The following is a 27,020-nucleotide window of genomic DNA, read 5'->3' on the forward strand; positions in this document are numbered from 1 at the left end:
CCCTGCTGCGGGTACACCGGTGGTCCCTTTGGTCCTGCTTGTACGGTCTCTGCGAGCCGGGTTAGCGCTCCCCAGTCCGTCTCGCTGGCTCCTTCGGACCATCAGGGTCGGCTTTGCGATTCAGTTCGCCAGGCTCCCCCACCGTAGTTCTTGGACGTCCTCTTCACTACAGTGAAAGATGCCGATGCCCCTGTCCTGCGTGCGGAGATCGCAGTCCTACTGGCGAAGGACGCGATAGAGCCGGTCCCTCCAGCCGATTTGAGGTCGGGGTTCTACAGCCCCTACTTCATTGTACCCAGGAAAAGCGGCGGGTTACGACCGATCTTGGACCTGCGAGTTTTGAATCGGAGCCTCCACAAGCTACCATTCAAAATGCTCACGCAGAAACGCATTTTCGAGTGCATCCGTCCCCGAGATTGGTTTGCAGCGATTGACCTGAAGGACGCGTACTTCCATGTTTCAATTCTTCCGCGACACAGGCCATTCCTGAGATTCGCGTTCGAAGGTTGAGCATATCAGTACAGAGTCCTACCCTTCGGGCTGGCCCTGTCTCCCCGCGTCTTCACGAAAGTCGTGGAGGGAGCCCTTGTTCCCATGAGAGAACGGGGTGTTCGCATTCTCAACTATCTCGACGACTGGCTCATTCTAGCACAGTCCCGGGATCAGTTGTGCAAACACAGGGATTTGGTGCTCAGACACCTCAGCCAGTTGGGGCTTCAGGTCAACTGGGAAAAGAGCAAACTCGCCCCGGTGCAGAGGATCTCTTTTCTCGGTATGGAGTTGGATTCGGTCGAGCAGATAGCACGCCTCACAGAGGAACGTGCTCGGTCAGTGTTGAACTGCCTGAATACATTCAATGGCAGGACAGCGGTCCCACTGAAGTTCTTTCAGAGGCTCCTGGGGCATATGGCGGCTGCTGCGGCTGTAACACCGCTCGGTCTGCTTCATATGAGACCGCTTCAGCACTGGCTTCATGGCCGAGTCCCGAGATGGGCGTGGCAGCGCGGCACATTCCGGGTGCCAATCACTCAGGAGTGCCGCCGAACCTTCAGTCCGTGGTCGGACCCCTTGTTTCTTCGGGCAGGAGTGCCCCTAGAACAGGTGTCCCGGCATGCTGTGGTGTTCACAGATGCTTCTGCCACCGGCTGGGGTGCCACGTAATATGGGCATGCAGTCTCAGGGGTTTGGACGGGACCCCATCTGCATTGGCACATCAATTGCCTCGAGTTGCTGGCAGTACGCCTTGCTCTGAGCCGCCTCAAAGGCCTGCTTCAGGGCAAGCATGTACTGGTCCGTATGGACAACACTGCGACCGTTGCGTACATCAACCGTCAAGGTGGTCTACGCTCCCGTCGCATGTCACAACTCGCCCGCCATCTCCTCCTGTGGAGTCGGAAGCATCTGAGGTCGCTTCGCGCCATTCATGTCTCCGGTGTGCTCAACCGTGTGGCCGACGAGCTATCACGAGCTGCGCTGCCAGGAGAGTGGCGACTCCACCCCCAGGTGGTTCAGCTGATCTGGAGAGAATTCGGAAAGGCTCAGGTAGACCTGTTTGCCTCACCAGAAACCTCCCACTGCCAGTTGTTTTACTCTCTGACCGAGGGGACACTCGGGACAGATGCACTGGCTCACAGCTGGCCCCGGGGCCTGCGCAAATATGCGTTTCCCCCAGTGAGCCTACTTGCACAGACCCTGTGCAAAGTCAGGGAGGACGAGGAGCAGGTCTTGTTAGTTGCGCCTTACTGGCCCAACCGGACCTGGTTCCCAGAACTCTCACTCCTCGCGACAGCCCCTCCCTGGCCCATCCCTCTGAGGAAAGACCTTCTTTCTCAGAGACGGGGCACTCTTTGGCACCCGCGTCCAGACCTCTGGAAACTCCATGTCTGGTCCCTTGGACGGGATGCGGAGGTTCTAGGTGACTTACCCCCTGAGGTACTTAACACCATCACTTCGGCACGTGCACGGTCTACGAGACGTGCTTACGCCTCCAAAGTGGAACCTGTTCGTCGAGTGGTGCTCTTCTCGCCGGGAAGACCCCCGAAGATGCTCGATCAGAGTCGTGCTTTCCTTCTTGCAGTAGGGTTGGAGCGTAGGCTGTCCCCCCTCCACCCTCAAAAGTCCATACTGCTGCTATATCCGCTTACCACGACCACTTAGATGGCAAATCTGTTGGTCAGCACGACCTGGTCATCAGGTTCCTTAGGGGGCGAGACGGTTAAATCCTTCTCGTCCCCTCTCCATACCCTCTTGGGACCTCACTCTGGTGCTGAGAGCACTTCAGATTGCTCCCTTTGAGCCTTTGCTGTCAGTAGACTTAAAGATTCTGTCTATGAAGACTTTGCTGCTGGTGGCATTGGCCTCCATCAAGAGGGTAGGGGACCTGCAGTCATTTTCGGTCGACGAATCGTGCCTGGAGTTCGGGCCGGGTGATAGCCACGTGGTACTAAGACCCCGGCCTGGCTATGTGCCCAAGGTTCCTACCAGTCCCTTCAGGGACCAGGTGGTGAGCCTGCAAGCGCTGCCCTCGGAGGAGGCAGACCCAGCCCTGGCTTTACTCTGTCCAGTCCGCGCTTTGCGACTGTACATAGACAGAACCTAAAGCCTCAGGACCTCAGACCAGCTCTTGTCTGTTATGGAGGCCAGCAGAAGGGAAAGGCTGTCTCCAAGCAGAGGATGGCCCACTGGATAGTGGATGCCATCGCCCTGGCTTACCAAGCTCAGGGTGTGCCCTGCCCGCTCAGGTTGTATGCTCACTCCACGAGAGGTGTCGCATCCTCCTGGGCGCTGGCTCGTGGCGCCTCGCTGACAGACATTTGTAGAGCTGCGGGCTGGGCGACACCTAACACGTTCGCTAGATACTATAGCCTTCGTGTCGAGCCGGTCTCCTCCCATGTTCTCGCCACAGGTCAGAGGCACGGAGAGGCCCCGGCTTAGTGTCGGCTTGCTGCGCTACATGCGCTTCTTTTCTCCAGAGAGTCCCTACAAGGCAGACCCTGTCGAGTCCTCCGATATCCCTTCGGCAGCCGACGTGGCGGAGCGTCTGGCGCCAGGCCTATACTCCGTTGTATCCTTGAGAACCGGGTTTAGGCTGGGTTCCATATGTGTGACCCTACGGGGATCCCATATGGTTGGTTCCACGGTTGCTCCTAAACGAAGCCCGTGTCTTTCCCTCTGGGAGAACCTACCCTTCATCGGGTTGGAGTCACCCCAGCTCTTCCATATGTAGCACAGCCCTACAGGGTTAGTCCATATGTACTTCTCCACATAACTCCTTCGGGGAAGGATGTGGCTTCCGCAGCGTTCCTTTCCCAGCGAAGGGTACGCTTTCCCAGCGTTATCCAATAGTCTCACTGAATGGGTTTTGGGGAACAGCAGTGATCGACTCTCTCTGTGTTAGCCCTGTCCCACCATCCTCAGGCAAGGGGGTTCAGGTGGCTTGCAACAGAGCGCTGGAAGGGGGCAGCTCCTGTGGCGCTTTGGTAGGGATTCCTATTCGTCGGTCTGTCCGACGTACGTCGAACGTGACCGACTGAATGGGAACGTCTCGGTTACAAAGGTAACCCTCGTTCCCTGAAGGAGGGAACGGAGACGTACGTCCCGTCGCCACAGTCGCTGTACCCCGCTGATGCTGCCGCCTATCCGGTTCGGCTCCTCAGCGAAAACCTGAAGATGCAACGCACCTGCTGCTCATTATATACCCGCGCTGCGAGGCGAGCAGCTGATGCATATGATTGCATGCCAATGTGCATTGGCTCGTTTAGTTACACTCGAAGTAGATTGGCCTCTCTAGCGAGATTCCTATTCGTCGGTCTGTCCGACGTACGTCTCCGTTCCCTCCTTCAGGGAACGAGGGTTACCTTTGTAACCGAGACGTTAGATGCATGTATGATTATCTTTATCTGCAATAGACTCAGCCAAGAACTCCATTAAAAGTGATGTTTATCGCATATCTTTTGTGACAAAAATGTGACTGTTATTGGTGAATTGTGGATTTTGAAAATATAAATACACTACTCAGATGTTGTTGCTAAACTAACACAATACAACTAGACGAAGGAATTAGCAAACACTACATTAAAAGGTTATCATAGTTTAAAAACGTAATATTGAGTTAATATATATAAAACCTCAAACCAACACATTATCAACTGTGAATGGTTATACCATTTGTTCGGGAATATAAATGTCACCGGTTTCACAACCAGAAGCTGCACAATGATTCTTACTGTGAGTGACGACACTTTGACCGCTCAAAGATGGCAGGCACGCCAACGCATCTGGAGCGGTCAAATGTAGCATCTACGCATGGAACCTTTTCTTTGCACAAAAGGTTCTTTATAGTCAACTTTACAGTATGACTTTATAGTGAACAAATGTTATTAAAATGTTCTTTACAGTAAGAAAAAAAGTGGTTCTTTTAAGAACTGATCACTGACAGTTTCTTTGGGGAACCCAAAATGGCCCTTCTATAACATCACTGCGAAAACCCCCTTTTGGAAACTTTATTTTTAAGAGTGTAGAGGTGTCAAAAAGTTCCAGAACTTTGGTACCAAGTTGATACTAAAATAAAAGGAATGTAACAATACCAGTTTTTATATTCAATCAATATATTAATTAACTGACAAGATATTGAAGTATTACTGGTTTTGGTATTGACTGCTACTAATTTTTTAGTATGTTGCCATTTATCTCCATTTGTTTATTCATTGTACATGTGTTTGTCTTTGTTATCAAGGTGATAAGCGAGCGTGACCTCCTGGGGACGCAGTTGGTGAAGAGAAACGATGCGCTGAAACTACTATACGAAAAGATCAAAATTCAACAGTCCATCATGAACAAGGGCGATCTTCATTACAACGAAAGAGTGGAAGATATCAGACTCCTGAAGCTAGAGATCAAGAAGCAAAAACGAGAAAAGACCGTCCTCAACAAGACCGTCTCAAATGTGGAAGACCTCAGGTAACACAAGATGGTGTAGTTTACTCAATATGTAATTTCTTTTCAATGTATCTGTCCACATATGAGCATATGTTTCTGTTTCTTATTGCACTGGCACACTAAGACTTGGCTTAGGGCGATTTCACACTAAAGCATGTTTGATGTCAGAGATCGATTCACTTGATTTGTGTGAAAGCTGTTAACGGTTCATGTAGACTGCAGTATGGCAAGTAAGCTGGCAGAATATTGAATAAGTGAACCACTTGATGCACTTTTGAACTTTATGATTCACGGTCATACTTTGATGGCACAAATGTACTGCATTCAAAAGCTATAGTTAATCATTTTTACATCTAACACTCTAAAACATAGATACATGTGTTTGATTGCTTTTCTGCAATACTCATGCACTCTTTAGAGGTATAATGACATAATGATTATGCCTCAATCAAAGGTACATACGGCACAGAGAGATGAAACTAATTGGGGGCTTGTCAGATAATTCTCTTGTCAGTATTTTTCCCGTGAGCAGTTTATTGATATTTTCAAAAGCCACAATTCACCACTCAATAACAGTCACTTTTTTGTCACAAAAGACATGCGGTAAACATCACTTTTAATAGAAATCTTGTCTGAGTAAAAAGGTGGCAGCAACAGCTCACTGTAGGAAGCACTGGCAGGTCTCGCATCTAAAGTCAGATCTATAATAGATGGGTTTTACTAACCCTCTGCTTATTATTTTAGTAACATGAGGGGTGGTGATGACTTCACTTATTGTTCCTCTTCTATCTCTCAGGCTATTGCAAAGTTGCTAAATATTCAGTGAGCCTGAATTTTGTACTGAAATTTCCATTGGTTCCATTTGCATTTCCAATCAATTTAACCAAATGTTTTCTTGAGAGAATAAGAGAGTCACTGAAAGATACTTTCTCCATCTTCTTCTTCTTCTTCATGGACAAACCAACTGACCCTTCACAAAGACCCGCCCCCCTTAGTTACTTTTGCTATGTCCGACAAGCCATGTTTGTGCCTCTTTAGTGTGTCATGACAGATCGCTGTAGCGCCTCAGTTCAGGCGACACATAAACCAATCATCTCTTCTTAGTGTTTCTTAGCACGACTTGAATGTACATCAGAAGTTATGGTGTTTCAACCACGGAAAGACATCTGTATACACAATTTTTCAAGTTCAATCCACCAATGTTAATCTACTAACTCTCCTGTCTGGTTTGTTTGTCGGACAAAATTGCGGATTCAGAGATATGATTGGTCATGTTTCCTGTCAATAAAACTCCCAGCGAAGGGTGAATTGTCTTTATGAATGAGCCAATGAATCATTCACTTAAATGATTTGTTCACAACACTCATTTATTCAAGAACAAAATAAGAGACTGCCTTTATGAATGAGTCATTGAATCATTCACTCAAACAATTCGTTCACAGCTCTAATTCATCAATAGACTTGTTAGAGATGCCTTGGCGCTGCGCAGACCGATTGGTGTATGACGGCAAAGTACTGCACAAGCGATTCAGAAGATAAAGGAGTCGTGTGCTCTCCATTTGCTCTCGCTGTTCTTTACCGATGCACCTCGAACAAGCCTATTGAATGAAACAAGTGACTGTCTTAATGAGTGATTTTAAATGATTCACACAAATCATTTACTCAACTGAATAGTTCAAAGTGGGGATTCATTCAAGAAGAAAACTACTGTGTGTTTCTCTGAGATAAAGGAAGGGCTAGTTCTTTTTTATCAGCCCATCCATGAACCATGATTTTCTTGCTAGTCGGCTGCAGCTGGATCGGCAGTCTCATTTTAAAGAGCTTTTTTTCCACCTTCAAAAAGACTATAAATGTTAAATGCATCTATCTGCTAAAAAATGAGCAGTCACATCTCTCTCCAGACTAGCCATGCCCTGTAGCACCTTTAACTCTTAACGGAAAACATAGATGTGTCATTCCTATATTCTGAAACATATGTGAGAATCAATAGGTTAGTGGTAAGGTTTCAGAGAGACTAGTAAGCAGCCACTGTGCCAGATGGGTTGACTTGATGCCGAGCTTGGATGCCAAGAACTCTGCAGATATACAAGCCTCTCTGGTAAACAGGTGGCAAATTTTAGTCATTATTGCTGTCATCAGTGCAATGTAGTTCCCTCAAAGATGCTGACTGTAGCATATCGGTGCCTGGTGTGAAGAAACATTTCCTTTAGGCTTTAGGGTTTCTGGGACAAGTCTATGAAAGGAAAGTCTCATGAGGAACTGACATCCTTCTATGTTTACATTTATACATTTAGCAGATGCTTTCATCCAAAACGACTTACAAATGAAGAATGCGGCAACATCCGAGTTTCTTCCAGTAATGTGAGAAGCACTACAATACAAAAATCCAAAAATTGCTCAGGATTGCTTTTTTTTTTTTTTTTTTTTTTTACGATTATGCTCAACAAGGCTGTATTTAGTTTATAAAAAACAGTAAAAAAAGAAGTAGATCTATTTGCAAGCAGTTAGCTTACAAAATATATGCTTCTCAGGATAATGGAACAAAAACCATTTATTAAGGATACAATAGTGTACTTCTGAGTTTTCTTTGTAGAGTCAAAGGAATCGATCCCACTTCATAGAGATATATTCAGGAATCTCATAGTAAGTGGTTCATGTAATATTTCAGAATAGTCTGTAATAATGACACTCTAAAAAAATTAAACAGAGTTCAGATGGGAGTTCATCTATTCCTGTAGAGTGACCTAAGGAGAGTTGCTGTACCGCTGTTGTCACCAACTGAAGCAGAAGGTGCCAGGGTGACAATTTTGACTTGATGCCGCTGTGTTAGTTTGTCAAGTCATGGGCCCCTGAACTCTTATCAGCAAGCTTGTGATTCTGTCACAAATAATTCCCTGCCTCTGTGCAACTTAGCAATTAAGCTGTGCTATACAGAACCACAAAGCTGCATAAAAGATGGGCGAAAATTCCTCTGGTCCATAAGAACTGTGCTCAGATGTGCCAAGGAAACTTATTCGTCTTAACATCCACTCAATAGAGAGAGAGAGAGAGAATGATTGGAATGTAAATGCAACCATTTTCTTAATAATGACAGTCAAATGAGCTTCTCAAAATAGACTGCAATCAAGGCTCATGTACATAATGATAATGTATGCAATTTTAAATCAAACATAGATACATGCTCAGACTTTTCCCCACCAGGTCATCATGTGTCATCAGTGCTCAAAGTGGACTTCTCTATTTTAATCTGTAGGGTACTCTCACTTTTTCTTGCGTACAGCACTTCTCACATGTTGTTCTGAGGGGTACTTTAAAAAAAAATATTTTGCTTCATGTTTCACACTGCTCTTAATTTTCCGGGGGTTAACAATTAATCCTGGGTATTCATAAACTGACTTTTCACATCGTACATTCCTAAATCCTGGGTTAACATTCTTATTTGCATATTTGCGGTGTCAGTGTCATTGATTGGATTAAACCTGTTTACATAGCTCTAACACTGTGCATCTTCGTATTACTGACTGTACTATCGAGTTTATACTAAATGGACATTTCAGACTATAAAGGTAAGAATGAAACTGTCTCTTCTTCACTCAAATTGTCGCGTTTTCTGTCAGCATTTGACATTTTTCCTCTCAAATGCTAAATTTACTGTTTATATTTAATGCACAGTGTTTCTGTGACTGTCTAAAGCAGGCAAATATGAGTACCCGATGTAAAATTCTAACACTGCATTGTTTCACACTGTACAAGTTAACACCGCAAAACCGGACCAGGGTTTTGTAACCCCGGGTAAAAAGCAGCGCTAACCCCGCTTCTAAATTACAAGTGTGAAACTTTCCTTTACCCGGGGTTAAAAGCGGTGTTTAGAACAATGATAACCCAGGGTTAAGCACAGTGTGAAAAGCCCAAATGTCGTTAACTACTTTGTGGTGTAAATATTTACATTTTTTGAATGGGCAGATTGACTGCAGTAGAACTACTCTGAGTAAATTGTAAACAGTTTCAAAGTAGCTTCCCAGACAGTGCTTGTCTTCTTACATGAACTGTATTGTACTAATTTTTACCTTCCAATTTTTCAGTAAATGAGACCATGATAATTTATGCCATAATGAACTAAATTCTGTTGAGTTTTGCCTGGAATATTCATTAGAAGATTAAAATCACAGAGTGGAATGAACAATACAGAGCACGGACCATTGATGGTGTTTATGTGTGTATGAGTTTTTTCTTTGATCCAGCTTTGAAGCAAATTGTTGCGTTGGGTGTTTGTCTTCTGTAATGAGGAGGTCTTTCCATTTCAAATGATTTCAAAGAGCCCATACTCCAAAATAAATTATGTTTGGCTAACTCTGCCTGAATCACATGGTTACCCTTACGTGCACTTCACGTCAATTAAAACAGCTCTTACACGAGCATTAGTACATGTTCTACTGCTCTCAAACCCCTCCATTCCCGCGTTTTTTATTTCATTAGAGGAACATTATATAATTGCTTTTCTGAGAAATGGACAGGAATACAAAGAAAAACAGAACGAGAGAGATAGGGGGTGGGGTGGGGACCTTAGATAGACCTTACCTTTGACATTTTAGCTCACTGGTGCACATTTTCCGGACAGAGGCCTTGGACTCTATCACAGCTCATTGTTTTATATGTGCACTGCTGTAGGCACATTTCTGTAACTGCTCTCTTTCTTTCTCTCTTCCTCCATATCTGTCTCACACCGGTGCCCAGTAGCACTTGTCCTCCATCCTTTCTACCTTTATTACTTGATTTCCTCTTTTAACCGTGAACATTTCTAGTTCAGCAACCAGTATATCATTGAAATGTGTCATTTTCTACGAATTAAAATTACGTGGCAACATGGCAAATGTGAACAGTGATGAAGTATGTTAGATCATACTCTGTTATATTATAAAGTATTTTACTCTACATTGCATACTAGGGTTTCATGGCATGGTGCTAAAAAATACCATAAATAATATAATATAATATTTATTTATTAGCAAATTTTGGTACCTGACTCGGGCAAAATGTGCTTCTACTGTGATTACAGTGTCAAAAACTACAAAAGTTTAATTTTTCAGCTGCTGAGTGGCATCCTAACAGACGAATTACCAGTAATCCGCTTCCATTCTGATCAGCATGAATATTTCATGAGCATTAAATAAACGTTCCTTAAGCATTGGCTAACTGCTAGCTGAGCTACCTTGAGCCTTACTTGTAACATGGCATAATAGGCTGCTTTGCTTGATCAAACCAAAGATTCAATCCTGTAGATAAGAGGGTCTTTATGCATGCAGTCTTTACACATGGTTGGTGAAAGCTGGTAAAACTCTGATTCAAATAAGGGACAGAAAAAATGCCATCTTGCTTTTAGTTATATATATATATATATATATATATATATATATATATATATATATATATATATATATATATATATATATAAAAAGGTCTAAGCAAGGCATAATATGCAGTCAGCCAGTCATTATTGCAAAATAAACACTGAAGCAGAGGGGTCTTGCATCATCCAGAATTATTATTTATTTATTTTTTTTCAGTAATGACCAGCTGACTGCAGATTATACAACTTGTTGCAGAATTACTTTCTCAAAAAGTTGGCATTTGCCCTATCAAAATCAAATATTCCAGAAAACGAAAATTATTTTAATACTGGTTCACTGGTACTTGTGACTAGCAGGGCGGGCTAGAGCCGTGAGGGAACAGCGCGAGTCTCTCACGGAGGAGCTCCGGAGGCATAAAAGGAGGAGCGACGTCAGTGAAGGACGAGAGAGGACCAGGCCTGGACTTTATTTTATGTTTTATTATGTTTGTGTGGCCAGCAGACGTCCGCGAGGGTCTGCCGGCATTACTTTTGTTTTTTGTTTGTTTATTTTGAGATTAAAGTTTTGTTGAATCCGCCTCCTTCTTCCCACATCTACTAACCGTGTTACATTGGTGCCGAAACCCGGGAGGAAGGAAGGACATACTGTCGGAGAGCCCTCGCTGCTGAGGGGGATCGCGGTGCTGCGGAGTTCGGGCAGCGCGGGAGTGGGAAGACCGCAAGAGGCTGCCCGAGGCGGTGGTGCTGGAGCCTAGTGAAAGGTGGGACGGAGAGCTCGAGGCCGTGCCCCTGGGACGAGGTGGGGTGGCTGCCGTCCAAGAGGGAGCAGAGGAGTCGCCGCCGTTCGCCGCGGGCCGGAGCCTGCTGCCGTCCGCCAACAAGGGAACTCGCTGCCGGCTGCCCTCAGTCGGAGGAGCCATCGCCGGCCGCCAGGAGGCGGTCGAGGATCGGGCCGTCCACCGAGTGTCCAGTGCCACCGCATGGCATCGCGAAGAAGAGCCTCTTGGCAGGCTGAGGATCGAGCGGCAGTGTGTCAGGGAACCGGACCAAGATTTCTTTTTCCTCTCTCCCCTCTCTCGTCCTGTCGCTCCCCTTGCTTCCGTCTCCTGCTGCGGCCGCCGAGACAGGCCCCGGGGGAGAGTAAGCGCAGTCGCGGGAGTACCCCCCGGCCTGCAAGGGGCGTTGGGGGTATGTGACGAGCAGGGCGGACCCGCCTGGACTTTATTTTATGTTTTATTATGTTTGTTTGTGTGGCCAGCAGACGTCCGTGAGGGTCTGCCGGCATAACTTTCGTTTTGTTTGTTTATTTTGAGATTAAAGCCGGTTCCCGCCTCCTTCTTCCCACATCTACTAACCGTGTTACACTTAGCATCTACACTCAAGTCATTTTTAATACTGAACCTAGACCGCCTTCCGTATTCAACTTAGGAAGAAAGTGTATTGCCTCTCGCAGTTCAAATCGCTTACGTGACGTCAGTTACGCTTTCTTCCTATGTTGAATATGGAAGGCAGTCGAGCGGAAGCTAGATATTTTACTGTAAAACTTGTTAAATATGGATATTTTTCTTACACAAACGCTTCGCTTCAGAAGGCCTTTATTAACCCACCAGAGCCATGTGGAGTACTGTCTTGAGCTTCATACTTGTTGTTTCCCGTTCACTGCCATTATAAAGCTTGGATGCATCAGGATATTTATTAATATAACTCCTATTGTGTTCATCAGAAAGAAGAAAGTCATATACACCAAGGATGACTAGGGAGTAAGTAAAGATGAGGTAATTTTCATTTTAAAGTGAACTGATCTTTTAAACGGGTAGTACTGGCCCAAACTCACACAGTTGGTTGAAGTTGGCAGAAAGCCGCCTCCACATTTTCTTATTCTTACACATGCAGGCTGTGTTCAAATTCTGTTTTTGGCAGCTTATAGAGCCCAGGGCTGTCACAGAGACAGGTGGGATATCTCAAGACACTTTCAGTGATATCTGTCAGGTGATAGAGACATTTTATGTGTGTTGTTTAAAAGAATCACTTGTGTCAGCTTTAGGATGGTTTATTGTGGAAGCACTGCGGCCTATGGAAGGGGATTGTTAAGCCCAACAACTGATTAGTGCAAAACAAATTCAGTGTGCATGTGCGACCTGCGTGTACAAAGTACGCTTTAATGTTTGCAACTGGTGAGTTAGTGGGAGGATGCTGATGTTAATGGTGCTGATGACAATTTGTCCTGTACACAGTAACAAGGCCGGGGCTTGACATAATTGCCTTTGTTTTTTTTATACAATTTTTCTGTGTGGTGCCACTGGAAAGAACTCGTTCTGCAACACAGAGAAATGTGTGTGTGGGCGAGAGTCCTGAACTCTATAAGCGTGTTGATTAAAGTTTAAGTCCCTGATATCAACCCTGCCTTCCTGAATAAATCAATCTATATACCCCAACCCACTCCTTTTCCTGCCTTCCATATCTTCATGCAGATCTCAGTCGAAACAACAGCAAAGATGCCTAGAAAGGAATACAAACTAAAACACTAAGATAACCATATTGAAAAAAAAAAGCATGTTGGTTCCCTTTTTTCCATTCCGAATCAGTTATTTATTTGTCACAGCAGAATTAATTTGTTGACAGCGAAAGATGGATGGCATGCTTTCTTTTAGTGGACAGTGATGTATTTATGCAAAATACAATTGAGAAGAGAGAATGGTGAGAACAGAAAAACAAAAGCTTTGCCAAAAACACAATTAAAATGCATAAATTAAGGCCAAAGCCAGCAAAAGGCAAGCAAATGGAAAGGCTGCTTTTATTTCCCCAATCTGGACAGGAAATCCTTTCAGGGCTCTATTGTTCTTTGTAAGGTGCAGTAAAATGACCATTGACTAAGATTAATATGAGCACTGATGCCAGTAATTACTGTGTCACATTTTATGTTATTCTCTTTCTTATATGTAGAATATCCTTTGAGTGTACAAAAACAGCCATGTATTTGTATGCACCCAATGCTAAGAAGCTTTTGTTAAGAACAGATCAAACTGAGTGCCACTAAAAGTATTTTATTAAAGCTCCAGGAAAAGGTGCTGGCTTACAGAAATGCTGGATTTCCCAGATAGAAACTTACATCAAGCACTAGAGTAATCAAAGTGCAACATGAAGAAAATCTCAGTGTTTCAGGGTCGGATTAGACCTGTCTTGAGCAGAGTGATCAGTTATCCCTGAAAGAATACTCCTGCTCACCTGATACATGTTTGGAAGTAGTGCCGGCAATTGTGGTTTAAAATTTACATTCCAATAAAAGATTTCTGATTTGAAGGACATACAGAATAGGCCTCATTAAAAGCAGTTTTCAGATTCAGTTGGTCCTAATAACAGAGAAATGTTAGAATGATTTTATGTATGTTAAAATATGTATATATATTTTTTGCACAGTCCAGACGGATGGTCCATCTGTGCATGAGTGGGAATTCCCAGTGACCCTTTCTGAGCAATACATCAGTACGCCAGTAGGTGGTGACATATGATTGTCTTTAATGGATGAATCACTAAATCATTTATTCAAATGATTCATTAAAAAATGCTAATTAATTTGGTAACAAAATGAATCACTCCCTGTGTCCCAATGTGCATACTATCCATTAGGGCTGGGACAATATTGGATTCTCAATCTCGATTCACGATACGAAGAATCTGGAGTGATTCTGATATTTTTCGATGTATCGCGATTCTGTCTCAAACCGATTCTGTGTTTCGTTTTTCAACAGCAGATGGCACTACTATACGTGCTTTAGAAAAACTCGTACACTGCCTGCTTGCGGTTCCTTTACACACACCACTTAAACCTAAAATAATCATTCATAAAGTTTGAAAAGGTTGAAGCGAATTACAAATCTCGCATCATAAAAGCATTCTGAGCCGAGGTGCACGTGTATTAAACCACTTACATGACTCAGCCGAATACACAAGCGCTGTCCAGCAGTCTTCTTCTTGAGCGTTTGAGAGTGTGTGGTTAAAAACTAGCCTAGAGCACCATCTGCTGTTAAAACTAAGCTCAGAATCGATTCAAGAGAGAAAATATCAGGATTGATCCAGATTCATTGTATAGATCGAGAATTGATGTATCGTCCCAGCCCTATTATCCATCCTAAATAGTATATGAGAGTATGCCAAAAGTCCCCAGATGGTCTTTTATTTCTGATTTTCAAAGTGTGGATCCGTGCACACTATAATTTCTAATATTGCCCACAACACATTGCGCTTTGAAGGAGGATTCGGTTCAGAACTACAAACACGAGCAAAAAGTGTTAAAAAATACAAACATGGCGGATGTGCGCGACTGACGGTAGAGGTTTAGATAAAGGGGTTTGAGTGAATAATAAGCAATATTTAACGTGATAAAAACTATTTATTTAAAGGGATACTCCACCGTTTTTTCATATTAAACTGTTATTCCCTTAACTAAGACGAGTTGATACATACCTCTCTCGTCTCAGTGCGTGCACTAAATCGCTCTGTCTTGCGGCGAAACTTTGTTAGCATTTAGCTTAGCCCAGTTCATTCAATAGGGGCCAAGCAGAGAAGCTACCAAACACCTCCACGTTTTCTCCACTGAGACGAGAGAGGTATGTATCAACTCGTCTTAGTTAAGGGAATAACATAGTTTAATATGAAAAAACGGTGGCGTATCCCTTTAATGTTATCTGTGTTATATTTCATTTGCAACAACAATGTGGACTTTTCTAAAGATCTGTTATGCCATTAACTTTTAAATGCACTATTATGCAAACACATGAGGAGTGTTCTCCGCATGAAAGACTTACGACTGGCAGATCAATTCTTTTCTCTCCAGCATGGTTGGAAATTAAATTAAATGAAATGTGCAGGACTTTAACTGACAAGATGATTGACAGGCAGGCCAGTTTCCAGTGACAGCTGCATGCAACTATGCGACAGAGCGTTCATTAAAGATACAATTAAATGATGTGATAGTATGTCCCAAAGCTTGTCTACTCTTTTGCTACACACTCAAAAGTATTTACTTTTTCTTCACAAAAAGAGTACTTTTAGGGCGTAGTATAAGTAGGCTAATTGGAATGCAGCATTTTAATTATAATTTATTATTATTTAATTTAATTTAATTTAATTATTCTGTCAACAGATTCATTCAATAAAGATGATTTATTCAAGAATGAAACAATTGTTATGAGTGAGTAATTGATTCATTTAACTGATTCATTCAAAAACTTGATTCATTCATAAACAAAACACCACCAACTGTGTGTGTTGCTTGAAGGCACATAGCGGTTCTTTTGTGGATTTGTTTGAAACTTTTTCACTGGCGGAACAAAAACAAGCAATGAAACTGGAAATATTGTGTTTAAAAAGTATGTTACTTGATATTAACATCTTATTTATTAAACTGTTTCAGAAAAGTGGTGTTTGTGTTTTGTCTGTCTACATCGTTGTCTGACAGTGATGCAACAGGTGTACAAGAGGATTTTGCTTCACATCAAAGCGCCTGAAGTCTTGTTTATTTGCCTTGCCATCAGTTTTAATCAGTGAAGACACTTATTAAAGACTCAGGCCCTAAATATGAACACAAGATATGTAATAGCTTCCACTCTACATCCACGCACCACGTGGACACGTCGACTCGTAATTTAATTTAACATTGTTGTTAAGTATTAAAAAAATAGCCCACACATTTTAAGTAAATAATTTACACTAAACAGTTTTTAATTATACACATAATAAGCATTTCTGTTAACGCATCCGTCATCTCGCACTGATGTTTTCACTAAACATGTTTGTTCATGCACTGCAAAATAGTTTCTTACCGTCTAAAATGGGCTTTGTGTCAGGAGCATAGATGCCACCTTAAAATACTGTCTCCGTAGGTAGTTCAGTAGGCTTTGGAACCTAATGGTCACTGAGACAGTTATAAACATTAAAGATGACAAGCAAGCAAACTGATAATGCCAGTTTTTCTCGCTCAATCATTGCTAACACTAACAACATTGATTTTGTCTGAATCATCAATGACGAAAAAAGACCTTGTAGGTCTTGAGAAATCAATCCATGTATTTAGAAACAATCTTACTGTCTTCTTAGCACAACAACATTTGCAAAAACATCTCCAATTTACTTGCATTGCTAGACAAATGACACTACACTGAAGATTTTGGTAATAGCGTATTTTTCCCCCCCAAAGGAAATGACTTACTGATGCTAATCACTAACACCCTCATAAACTCAACCTGCACTGCACTCAGGTAAATGAGCTGTGCGATATCATCATCCATCTCTCTCCATTGCTCCAGAGAAAAAAGTTCTAGGACTTACTGTTTAAAGTATCATATCAGACTCTTTAGAGCAGGGGTCGGTAATTAAGTTTGGCATAGGGACAAAAAAAAAATTTCGCCACTAGATGGCGGGCCATAACATAGTCAAAGGGTCATTTAAATTAATTGATGAAAAATGAAACTAGAATTGCCTGTGACAGACTGTTACAGTTTCTTTTGTAACTGGTAGTGAGCTGTTTCTCTGTGTTAAATCCTGTAGAAGGACAGTCATTAACAAAAAGCCACATTTGTGTGGCAGTCTCCAGGTTTTACACTGGATAAATTAATAAAGTGGAGTAGTGACCTGGCAAGTATCTTCATTCACCAACTTGCAACACAGACCACCTTGCTAAAACACACATATGCGGGAGATGTGGAATGGATAAAAACTAAGAGGACTTAATATAAAAATAAAAGAGGGCTTGAATAAGCCCATTAATAGCATGTTTGAGTCATGCTCTTATCGAACTATGTTTTATTTCCTCTTTCCGTATTGTGAATAATAAATGTGTATCATTTTAATTTGCTTGTTACACAATGGAGCCAAACTTATTGTAACAATTATTTGATGTAGCCATTATTCCTTGGCATCCTCACATACTAAACTGCATTTATTTTAAATTGTTTGCATGCTGGATGTGCTATTACATCATGTGCAGAGTGATGTTAACATTTAAGCTAACTGGTGAGAGAAAATGGCACTATCAAAGAGTCTAAAGAGGAAAGTTGATAGTGAAAATAGGTCATACAAAGAAGAATCCTACCTAGTTTTGTGAAAGCCGGTGTGTCTTATCTGCAACAAAGTTGTCACTGTTTTCAAAGAATATAACACCGTGTCTATACCAGACGCGAGCGGTGCAATGCGACGCCTCAAATGATAATAGAACCCATTATAATCAGTAATATTGTCTACAATGGATGCGGCGTGAGTCACGCGACACAACACATTCCCGACAGTAAACTGATTCCCCGTTCTGTTTCTGATGTATTCCAAGTGCTTTGCAATGGTCGGTTTGTTGTGTTCAGTGTAGACATCTTTTAGGTTTTGCGGCGCAACGCGATGTGAAAAAAATTGTGTCTGGTGTAGACACGGTGATAATAGAGAATACGAACCGACATCATGCCTCATTGCATGCTGGGGCGGCGCTGCCATTTTGACAGGATCTATTACTTGTACTGAAATTAATACGGATTCTTGCTTACCTTTTGTTTTGTTTCTGCCATTAAGTGGAACATTAACATTTTTATTGGTATCGTTTGCATGGAATAGAAGCTATTTTATCGCATTGCATGATCATTTTATTTATTTATTTTTCACTTAAGTTTTGTAGAATTTCATTTACAATGTTGATCTGTTTACCGTGTTGCATGCTGGACGCTTACCACTGCTTCAGCCATCGTATGAATATCCAAATAAATCTATGCGATCAACACACTGAGAAAAGTCGATTCATTTATTTGTTGGAAACATTTAAATGATGCTTAAACGAGCATTTCGAGTAGGCCTACAACTGTTGTCATTGTAATCCCCCTTTTCCACGATCACAGATGAGGAGAATCAGAGATTATGGGACGACACAAACACACCGTATTTTTATATTTATTTTAACAAATGACAACCACACTAAGCAATTTCTTACCTTTATAAAACCGTTATGAAGAAAATGTATAAAATGCTTGCATTTTAAGTGATACTGAAAGTTTATATTTTGGTCTTTTTGGTTTTTCTGAAAATATGCTTATTATGTTATTTGTAAACATAATTTGGTCTCTTTAATATCAGTCTAAGTGCATTAAGCGTTTTCTTTACGAGAGGAAATCACTTAACATATAAACGTGTTGCGTTCATATTTTGGGCTCATTTGCGTATCTCCACACAGTACGCTTTAATAAATATGTACAGAATTGTTTGTCTCGGTGCATCAAGCCACATGAAGCGTTTTTCTTGTTAAGCATTTGAATGTCCCTGTCAAGTTCTGCTAATTCACGAGCACAGTGAAAGTCAGACTTGCAAAGGTAATGTTAATTATTAAACCAAACAAAATTAAAACATTCAAAAACACTTAGCAATGTGATTCTTTTATTGAGTGATAAGCAGTGGGTTTAATCAGTGCCATTATTAATAGATTTGCCATCCTGCGTCTTCTCGTCATCTCCTCAACCTGCTTCCCTTGGTGTTTTTACACGTAGAAAAGGCAAAAAAACGTTTTTCACCGTCTTGTTTTCTCTCAGAACGACGATCTGAGTTACTATCACAATTATCGATGCAGCATTAATGACATACAATGGTGTTTTTCACAATCATGACAGAAAACAAATTACTGCACTAAACTCAATAACGAAAAGATTGCACGATCCTGTCAATATGGCGGATAAATGAAGAAGTTACTCAGAACTCAATGCGGAATGACGTTAGATTCGTATTCTCTATAGACGGCACCACAAACCGAAGATCTATTTCAGAACCAGTTGCTATCAAAATAATATATTATAATCCATATATTATCGCTGGCGGGCCAGATTTGCTGATTTTTTTGTGATTTCTGGATATATATATATATATATATATATATATATATATATATATAATTTATTTTTATTTTTTTTATTTAGTGGTTGCTTTTTTGAACATGGTGTTTGTTTAAATTCGACATGAAACCAAGGTTGCAATAGTGTTTTCTACCCAATTGTGACGTATATATGGTTTCTCAAACAAGAAAAAATGTAGGGTGGGACTTGATTTTATCCATTGGGAATTGGTTGGTTGGTTTTGGTTTGCTACTGCTGTGATGTCATGTGACTGACAAGTTGCCCCGTCCTCGTGCCAGTAAACACATCAGATGTCGCTGCAAAAAAAGGTAGGGGGAAGTTACTTTGCTTAAAGGGCATATTGCCGGTTAGAGCTTCAGTGATTCAATGTATATAAAAAGAATGTATTAAATAGATTTTCTTGAAAAAAACACATATAAATAAGCTACATAGGCTTCTGGAGTCGTTTTTTGTGAGAGAATTTTACTTCCGTATCTGAAAAATTGCCAAATCGGAAGTGACGTAACTCAAGGGAGTGCGATCAATGTAAACAATAGGAAAACAATGGATCGCAATGACAGTTCGGACGTTGAGGAAATTGTAAATGTTTATTCATACTCGTATCACAAACCACAGCCATACAATTAGCCTGCTATGTGTTTAAGAGAGCAGGGACAGGCCAGAATTAGACAGAATAACGGTCAAAAGAGACAAATTGAACTGTTGTGTGAGGAGATCAGTGGAGAACAGGGCAGCGACCGATGTTAGCTTAGCTAACGATATGTGCTCAGACCACAATATTGTACAGATTATTATCATGAATCAGGCAATAGCAAAGCTTTTGGTCATCTAGGAGTAACTGATTACTAATAACAGAATCTAATAAACCTTGATCAGGCCTATGTCACACGCGTTAATATCCATCCACACTAAAGTTACGTGATATAGCGGCTACTCATCACGACTGATTTGGTAGTTAGCAAATGAAATAATAAAATAATAATAATAAAGATTTACAGTGCACAATTCACGTGTTCATCAAGCTGCATCTCTGACAGATCCGTGATCATGTCTCCCGCCGGCGGCCGTACGTATTAGTGTATGTGTTTCATGTAATGTTATCCTTTATTCATTAATTCTGTGTTATGAGTTTATTCCCTGCCCATTCACTGATAGTGTGAGGATGTAGGCTATATGACGCCGTGATTATGTAGTTGTGTGAACTTATGTTTATAAGTTTACATACATGGCATGAATGAAATTGGAGTATTTACATTACCAGCACATAATTCAAAACTGTTTTGTGTAAGTGTGAGACTATATGCATGTGTACATAATTTGTATTCATCAGTGTTGAAATTGATTAAGGTAAAAACGGTGAAGAAGCATTGCGTGTGTAAGTTTATTAATTTAATATCATTATTTACAGTAGTATTACAATGTTGAACTCCATCATATCGCCAGGATGATAATCCTCCAGTCTGTAATGAACGCGTTTTTCGAAGCAGATGCAGAAGTGAAGTCCCTTCTCTTCACCTGCACAAAACACCCCAGCACGGAAGATAGCAGCATCCTTTTTCTTGTTATTAAACCTCTGGACTCGATGTCCTGACAGGCTTCAGTTTGTGCAACCTCCACAAACACAATAATTTAACATTACGATGATAAATAGAATACAAAAACTACCGAAAACACACTGATTCACGACCGCTGTCACTGAATACCAGCCTACTCTGCACTGAGTCAACACAGAGCTCGGCGATCGACTCCCTTGAGTGACGTAAAATGATGCGACGCTGAAAAAAAAAGCGTTTTTTACAGAGACCGTCACTTTATCTACTAAATCTTTCTTATTTTTGTCTCGCTTTCATTCAGTTTTCTGACATTTTTTTTTTCTGCCAGGAAGATGTTTGTGTGTGTGTGTGTGTGTTTGTTTGTGTGTCTTTAGAGATGATTTTGTCATTTATTTATTTTCAATGTATTTCAAGAGGCTTTTCTATTGTGGCTGAAATAGTGTAATTTGGTTTTCCCAGACTCTGGCAAGCCACTAGTGCTAATAGGTTTGCTGATGGAGCGTTCAAGTTGCTTATTTGCAGAGTTGAATCACTGTAGCACCCAGTGAACACACTGGCAGTGGCTGGACTTGCCTTACAGTTTTTCTCACTCACTTTGGTACATTTCTCGAATCATGCATTATCATGTGTTTATCAATTTTAACAGTACAAATTGACACATTACTGTATAATGGATACTGATTGCAAGAGACTGGACAGGATTCACAGTTATGCTTTTACTGTTGGTCCATCAAAAAATTACAGTAGAATTTACATGTATACATATATACAGTGTATATAGTCTTGTCTTTTTCTTCTATACTGTATATCGCATTCAGCTGCACCGTTTGACCCACCTCAGCCATTGTAAGGTCATGATTGAGAACATGGTTCACAATAGCACTCCTTGTTTCATCAGAAATGTGGCTGTGTCCTTTGCCTTATCTACTCTTCCAGACATCCTTACTCCTCTTCTTCTTCCAGGCTGTTGACCCTGATTGTTTCCTTGTTGTTCTTCCATTATAAAAAAAAAACCGGTAAATCTGTGTTGTGCTCTGTCTATATATACTTTCCAAATGAAGATTCATGACATGCATCTCTGAGCTATTTTTGAAAACTGGTTAATCACTGTTTGATCTAATGCTTTACATTCCCCTTCATTAGTGAAATTCAAGATTCACCTGCGCAATTCATGCAATGAACAACCCAAAGTTCGCTTTTTCAAGTCTCAGTACTGACAGGAAATGTAGGTAGGTGGAGTGAATGAACAGCGCTCTCTTCCTCTCTCATTACCCACAACTTAGGTGTCTATTAGCAAGGCACTGAACCCCCAATTGCTCCCTGGGTGTCACAGCAAAAATGTCTGAATATTGCTCCGGGTGTGTGTTCACTACTGTGTGTGCACTTGGATGGGTTAAATTCAGAGCACAAATACAGAGTATGGGACACCATACTTGGCCACATGACACTTCACTTCACTCATTTTAATAGTAGCACCAGCTAAGGTGAAGTTTGTTATTACTTTTCTTCACGATCAGATGTATAGTTTACTGGCAGATGATAAAAAAGATGAAAGAGTCACCTTGTATTGAGGAAGGGACCCAAGCCATATCTTGAGACGATTATTATAAGCAACCACTTGGCAACCTCTCAAAACATCTTAGCAACTGGCTACATTCCACAACATGTTTGAAGTTTGCATGGGAAAACACTGCTCAGATTTTCTTCGAAACATGTAAAAAAACTAGTTTTGAAAACAAAATTGATGTATCCTATAACTATTAAAGTCTCCTCAAAATCAAAATGGATAATTTTTACCTGTCACTCACATGAGATCACAGAAATAGCAAACGACAACAATCCAATCAATTCCCAATGGACAAAATCAAGTCCCACACTAAATTTTTTTTCTTGTTTGAAGAGCCGTTTCACTTGGATATATGCCACTATAGGGGAAAAAAGACTACTGCAACTTCCATTTCATGTCAGCTTTAACCAAATAAACAGCGAGATTACACAGTGAATGTGTACATAAACAAACCATAAAGCAGCTCAGAATGCTAGAATGTATCCTGTATGTACACTACGTCTGTTGAAAAGCATGAATGTCGACAAGTGTCTTTTCAAACAAGCTTGGTGCAGAGATGAAAAGGTCAGCTAGGATTATGTTGTGAGCCATAACCTGTCGATATGAGATCCAAGAGATTTGTTTCTCCCACTCACTCCCATTCACCCTCTTGTTTGCATTTCCCTGTTTGTGCCTGTTGTGATGCATGAGTAAATAAGTGAAGTGCAGGCTTTTAGATCCCGTCGTGCAAATTCATTTTCAAAGTGCTGGTAAGTCCTGCCAGAATGCAAGTGACTTTAAATGACTGACTATAAATTAGTAGGTTATTGTTGCTTTTATTATGGTCTGAAAACCAGAGCCAGAGTTACTTTACTGGTGTGCTTTTGCTCTAATGGCAGACAGGAAGTGTTACATATGCAGAGGGAGCTGCAGAGAGAGAGGATAAGATGTCGTGCTCTAGAAGATGAGCTCAACAATCCCTTGAATGTACACCGCTGGAGAAAACTAGAGGTATGAGCTTACATTGGCTTGGTGCCGAAACTGTCATATGAACAATAAAGTCTTCCAAAACAGTTCGATTTTGTTTTTTAGAATCTCTCTTTCTGTCTAGTCAACTGATCCAAGCACCTTCGAATTGATTCAGAAGATTCATTCTCTGCAACGGAGGCTGATAGCTAAGACTCAGGAAGTTGTGGAGAAAGAGCTTCAGCTACAGGTAAAAAGATTCTCTCATTGGTACTAGTCATAGAACAATACTAGTGCCCCTTCTGCCTCGCCTGTCATTGTTCAGACAAACAGATTGTCCCATCCTAGAATCACACCATTAGTTGATATGTTAGATTCATTTCTTTCTTTTTAAAGAAATGAATACTTTCATTTATCAAGAATATATTGAAAGAATTCTGAAAAAATAATGGTTTCCACAAATTAGTCAGCACAACTGTTTTCAACATTGATTATAATAAGAATTGTTTCTTGAGCATCAAATCAGCATTTGCTAGACTCTTATATAGTAATATATAATATATACTTGGGTCAATGATGTGACGGGTCATTTTTTTGTCCAAAGATATGACATCCAAAGTATGTAAGGTAGTACAACTAGATCCAAAAGGTTTTAATTATATTTTGCTACATATAAAGGTATTTTAAAGATTTTGAAGTGTCAAAACATCATATGGTTTAACCGTCCAAAGGCCAATACAGCCATTTAATTTTAAATATCTTAAAATTTATAAATTTATATGTATTTTTTTATTATTCTGGCATGATTTTATATCATATATCAACATAGTGCAAAATGGTATTAAAATTATGTGTAGAAGTCTTCATTCAAGTGCTTTATTATGAGAAAGAATTTACGGAAAAATGACTTTCATTGATGTAATTTGGAGTAACCAATATAAAGGGACCATTTTGGAGCTAGCTAGATATCAGCCTGTTAGCATTGTTTGAAAATTATCGTCATTTGGTGTAACCAAAAGTGTCATTCGGTAAAACCAAAATTTTGGTTAAACCAAATGACTTTTTTAGTGACAAATTTTGTCCATCATGTAAAAAAAAAATGACAAAAGCAGTGTTAATTGATTATAAAAACCACATAATCTCATTGTTAACACTTAATTAAACTTCAAAATTAATTATATCTCCATTATGTTTCTTTTACATTTTTAAAAACCTTATTTTTCAATGACCCACTTATATAATAATAATAATATTTTACAATATTATTGTTTTTTATGTTTGATCAAATAAAAACTAATTGCAAAGACATTAAACCAACCCTTCATATCAACCCAAACTTTTGAATGGTAGTGTATTTCATTTATTTATTGTAATCATAATGCAAAAAAGAATCTTGATAAATCAACTTTGAGTTATTCTCAAGTTTATCTGGCATTTTTCTATGTTAATATTTTTTTTTTCCATTATAAAAGTATTTTATTAATAACTTTTCTTTTCTTTTATTTTGTGCCTGTAGGACTTTTGCAGAAAGCTCCACAGATTTCCACATAATCAGAATGCCCACCATTAGTTTCACACATTCTCTGAGCCTTGCTTCTTCCATTATTACATATTTGGACTAATTTTATTATGCTTTCAGCTCTGAATGACAGTAAAGCACTCTCTACTTTTACCATATTAAAATCCATTCCACGAAATTCTGCAGATTTTACCCAAAAGTAGCTCCGAAAAATATATAAAAGTCTACATATTCTGTCTGGGCTGATAATTAGTCATTTTGACTGGAGTACATATTTATAGTACTGTGAACTGAGAGAGAGAGAGACACTTTTCCTAACGTATGTGATCGTCATCAGTGACCTTTCTTCCATTTAATTCAATAATACATAAAAAGCAGAGTCTATTATTTATATGTTTAGCTGTACTTACATTACAGTCTAGAACCATGAGGCACAGTCATTTTCCTCTCTTTGTCCTTGTGTATGGTGTCTAGTATTCAGAGAGCCCTCTATTATCTGTAATGAAGTGATCCGTGCTGTTCATTGCTCAGACTAGAAACAAATGTGATTGCTCAGATGTAGCAGGTGCTCAAGGAGAGCTTCTTGAGGGAGCAACATTTGTTTACATAAATGAACTTGGAATCTCTGATTAGGTTATGAATGGAGAGATGGAGAGAGGTGCTGTCGGCACGACTAGGGTAACTTTTTATGCTTTCTTGCTTTTGTATGTGGGATTTTTAATTGGGTTGGTTTGTTTTTCGTCTATAATGGCGCCAAAGCAACTAATCAGACATGTTATAGAACTGAGAAAGGGAATAAATAAGATGAAAAGTTCTGTTCATCTGAAAGAGACAGACAAAATGTTCTAGGATTATCTGTCCACTTTACTTTCACCATTACGAGATGGGTAGACATGGACTGTAATGTTCAGTTTGATGGTGTTAAGTTTTTTTTCTCACTTTGGATCTTGAGCTCAGATGCAGGAAATGATAAAATGGGCTTTCAAAATGCCATTAACATCAGACAGACAGCCAGTTTAAAAAGGTTCCTTTCACTGTCTGTATCAAATGAAGCTTAACAGACTGGTTCACAATCTAAGCTGTTTTTAGGTATCAGATCATATCAAATCATGTGCTCACTTTTTTCCCCCTATAAACTCAATTCAAAACCCACTATATTTGCACTTTAGCAATGTACCACCTAAATTCAACTGGATGGCCATCTTGGCTGTCTGTAGTAGAGCCATGATGTTTTCTGGGTAAACTGAAAATAACTCAAGATTGTTTTATTAAGATTTTTTTTTTTTTTTTTTTCATGATAAATAACCATCGCTATTCAAAAGTTGAGTCTGTAAGGTTTTTTTTTTTTTTTGAAAGATGTATCTTATGCATTTATTTGATTAAACTTACAGTAAAAACAGTGAAATATGTGAAATGTTATTGCAATTTAAAATAACTATTCTCTTTTTTTAACCCTAAAAAGGGCAAGACCATAAAGAGAAATCAGAAAATTATTTATGAAGATTTTGCATCTTCTATAGGACACAATAAATAATACAATTTCATGTTTTATTTTTGTTTGTTTTTTAACATGACTTTTTTTATTTTTTATTTTAATGTTTGTATCCCCAGGATACATCGCCTCTTTGGGTGTATTAATTAATTGAAAAAAGAATGCTTGTTTGGCAACATGTATTACAACATTTTAGCCAAATTTTTAAAACATTTATTCTCTTATAAATCAAACTAAACATTATTTGTAAAATTCTGTTGAACAATAAGTATAATTCCTATTTATGAACATATAAGCCTACTCTACAGTATTTAATATGCACATTTTTAGGGCCTATAAATTATCAATATGACCATTTTGCAGCAAAGAACAGCATTCGTTTAAATTCTTTTGTGAAATTATAGATCTCATTACTGTCAAATTAGATCAGTTTGATGCATCCATGCTGCATAAATGAATAATATTTAAAAAAAAAAAAGAAAGAAAAAAATCTTATCCCAAACTTTTGGACAGTAGTATACATGCAAGATAAGTGTTTAATATGTCGTATTAGTCTCTGTGTGCTTCTGTATGTTTTGAAATATTTATTATATTTGTATTATTATTATTATTTTTCAATTCTGTTTGTTGCCACTATGAACAACTTTTAGGATGTTAATCAGCATTGTGTATTTATATGCACGATTTCTCACAACTTCAGTTGCACTCTGTCAATGGACTCTAATTGAAATGAACTCTGATTCAAGCTTTTTATGCACACATTGTGTGCGTGAAAGTGTATGC

At 40.0% G+C, this 27,020-nt stretch overlaps 1 protein-coding gene across 1 annotated transcript in view; it reads left to right on the forward strand.

The window, feature by feature from the left end:
• cfap58 (cilia and flagella associated protein 58) overlaps nucleotides 1-27,020 on the forward strand; it is a 144,443-nt gene that overhangs the window by 70,709 nt on the left and 46,714 nt on the right. The window contains exons 13-15 of the mRNA XM_067404945.1: nucleotides 4,736-4,959; nucleotides 23,160-23,271; nucleotides 23,372-23,476. Of these exons, the coding sequence (XP_067261046.1) occupies nucleotides 4,736-4,959; nucleotides 23,160-23,271; nucleotides 23,372-23,476 (441 nt within the window). The remainder of the gene's footprint in view (nucleotides 1-4,735; nucleotides 4,960-23,159; nucleotides 23,272-23,371; nucleotides 23,477-27,020) is intronic.

Source organism: Chanodichthys erythropterus, chromosome 12 (assembly GCF_024489055.1).
Source record: "Chanodichthys erythropterus isolate Z2021 chromosome 12, ASM2448905v1, whole genome shotgun sequence".
Classification (NCBI taxonomy): domain Eukaryota; kingdom Metazoa; phylum Chordata; class Actinopteri; order Cypriniformes; family Xenocyprididae; genus Chanodichthys; species Chanodichthys erythropterus.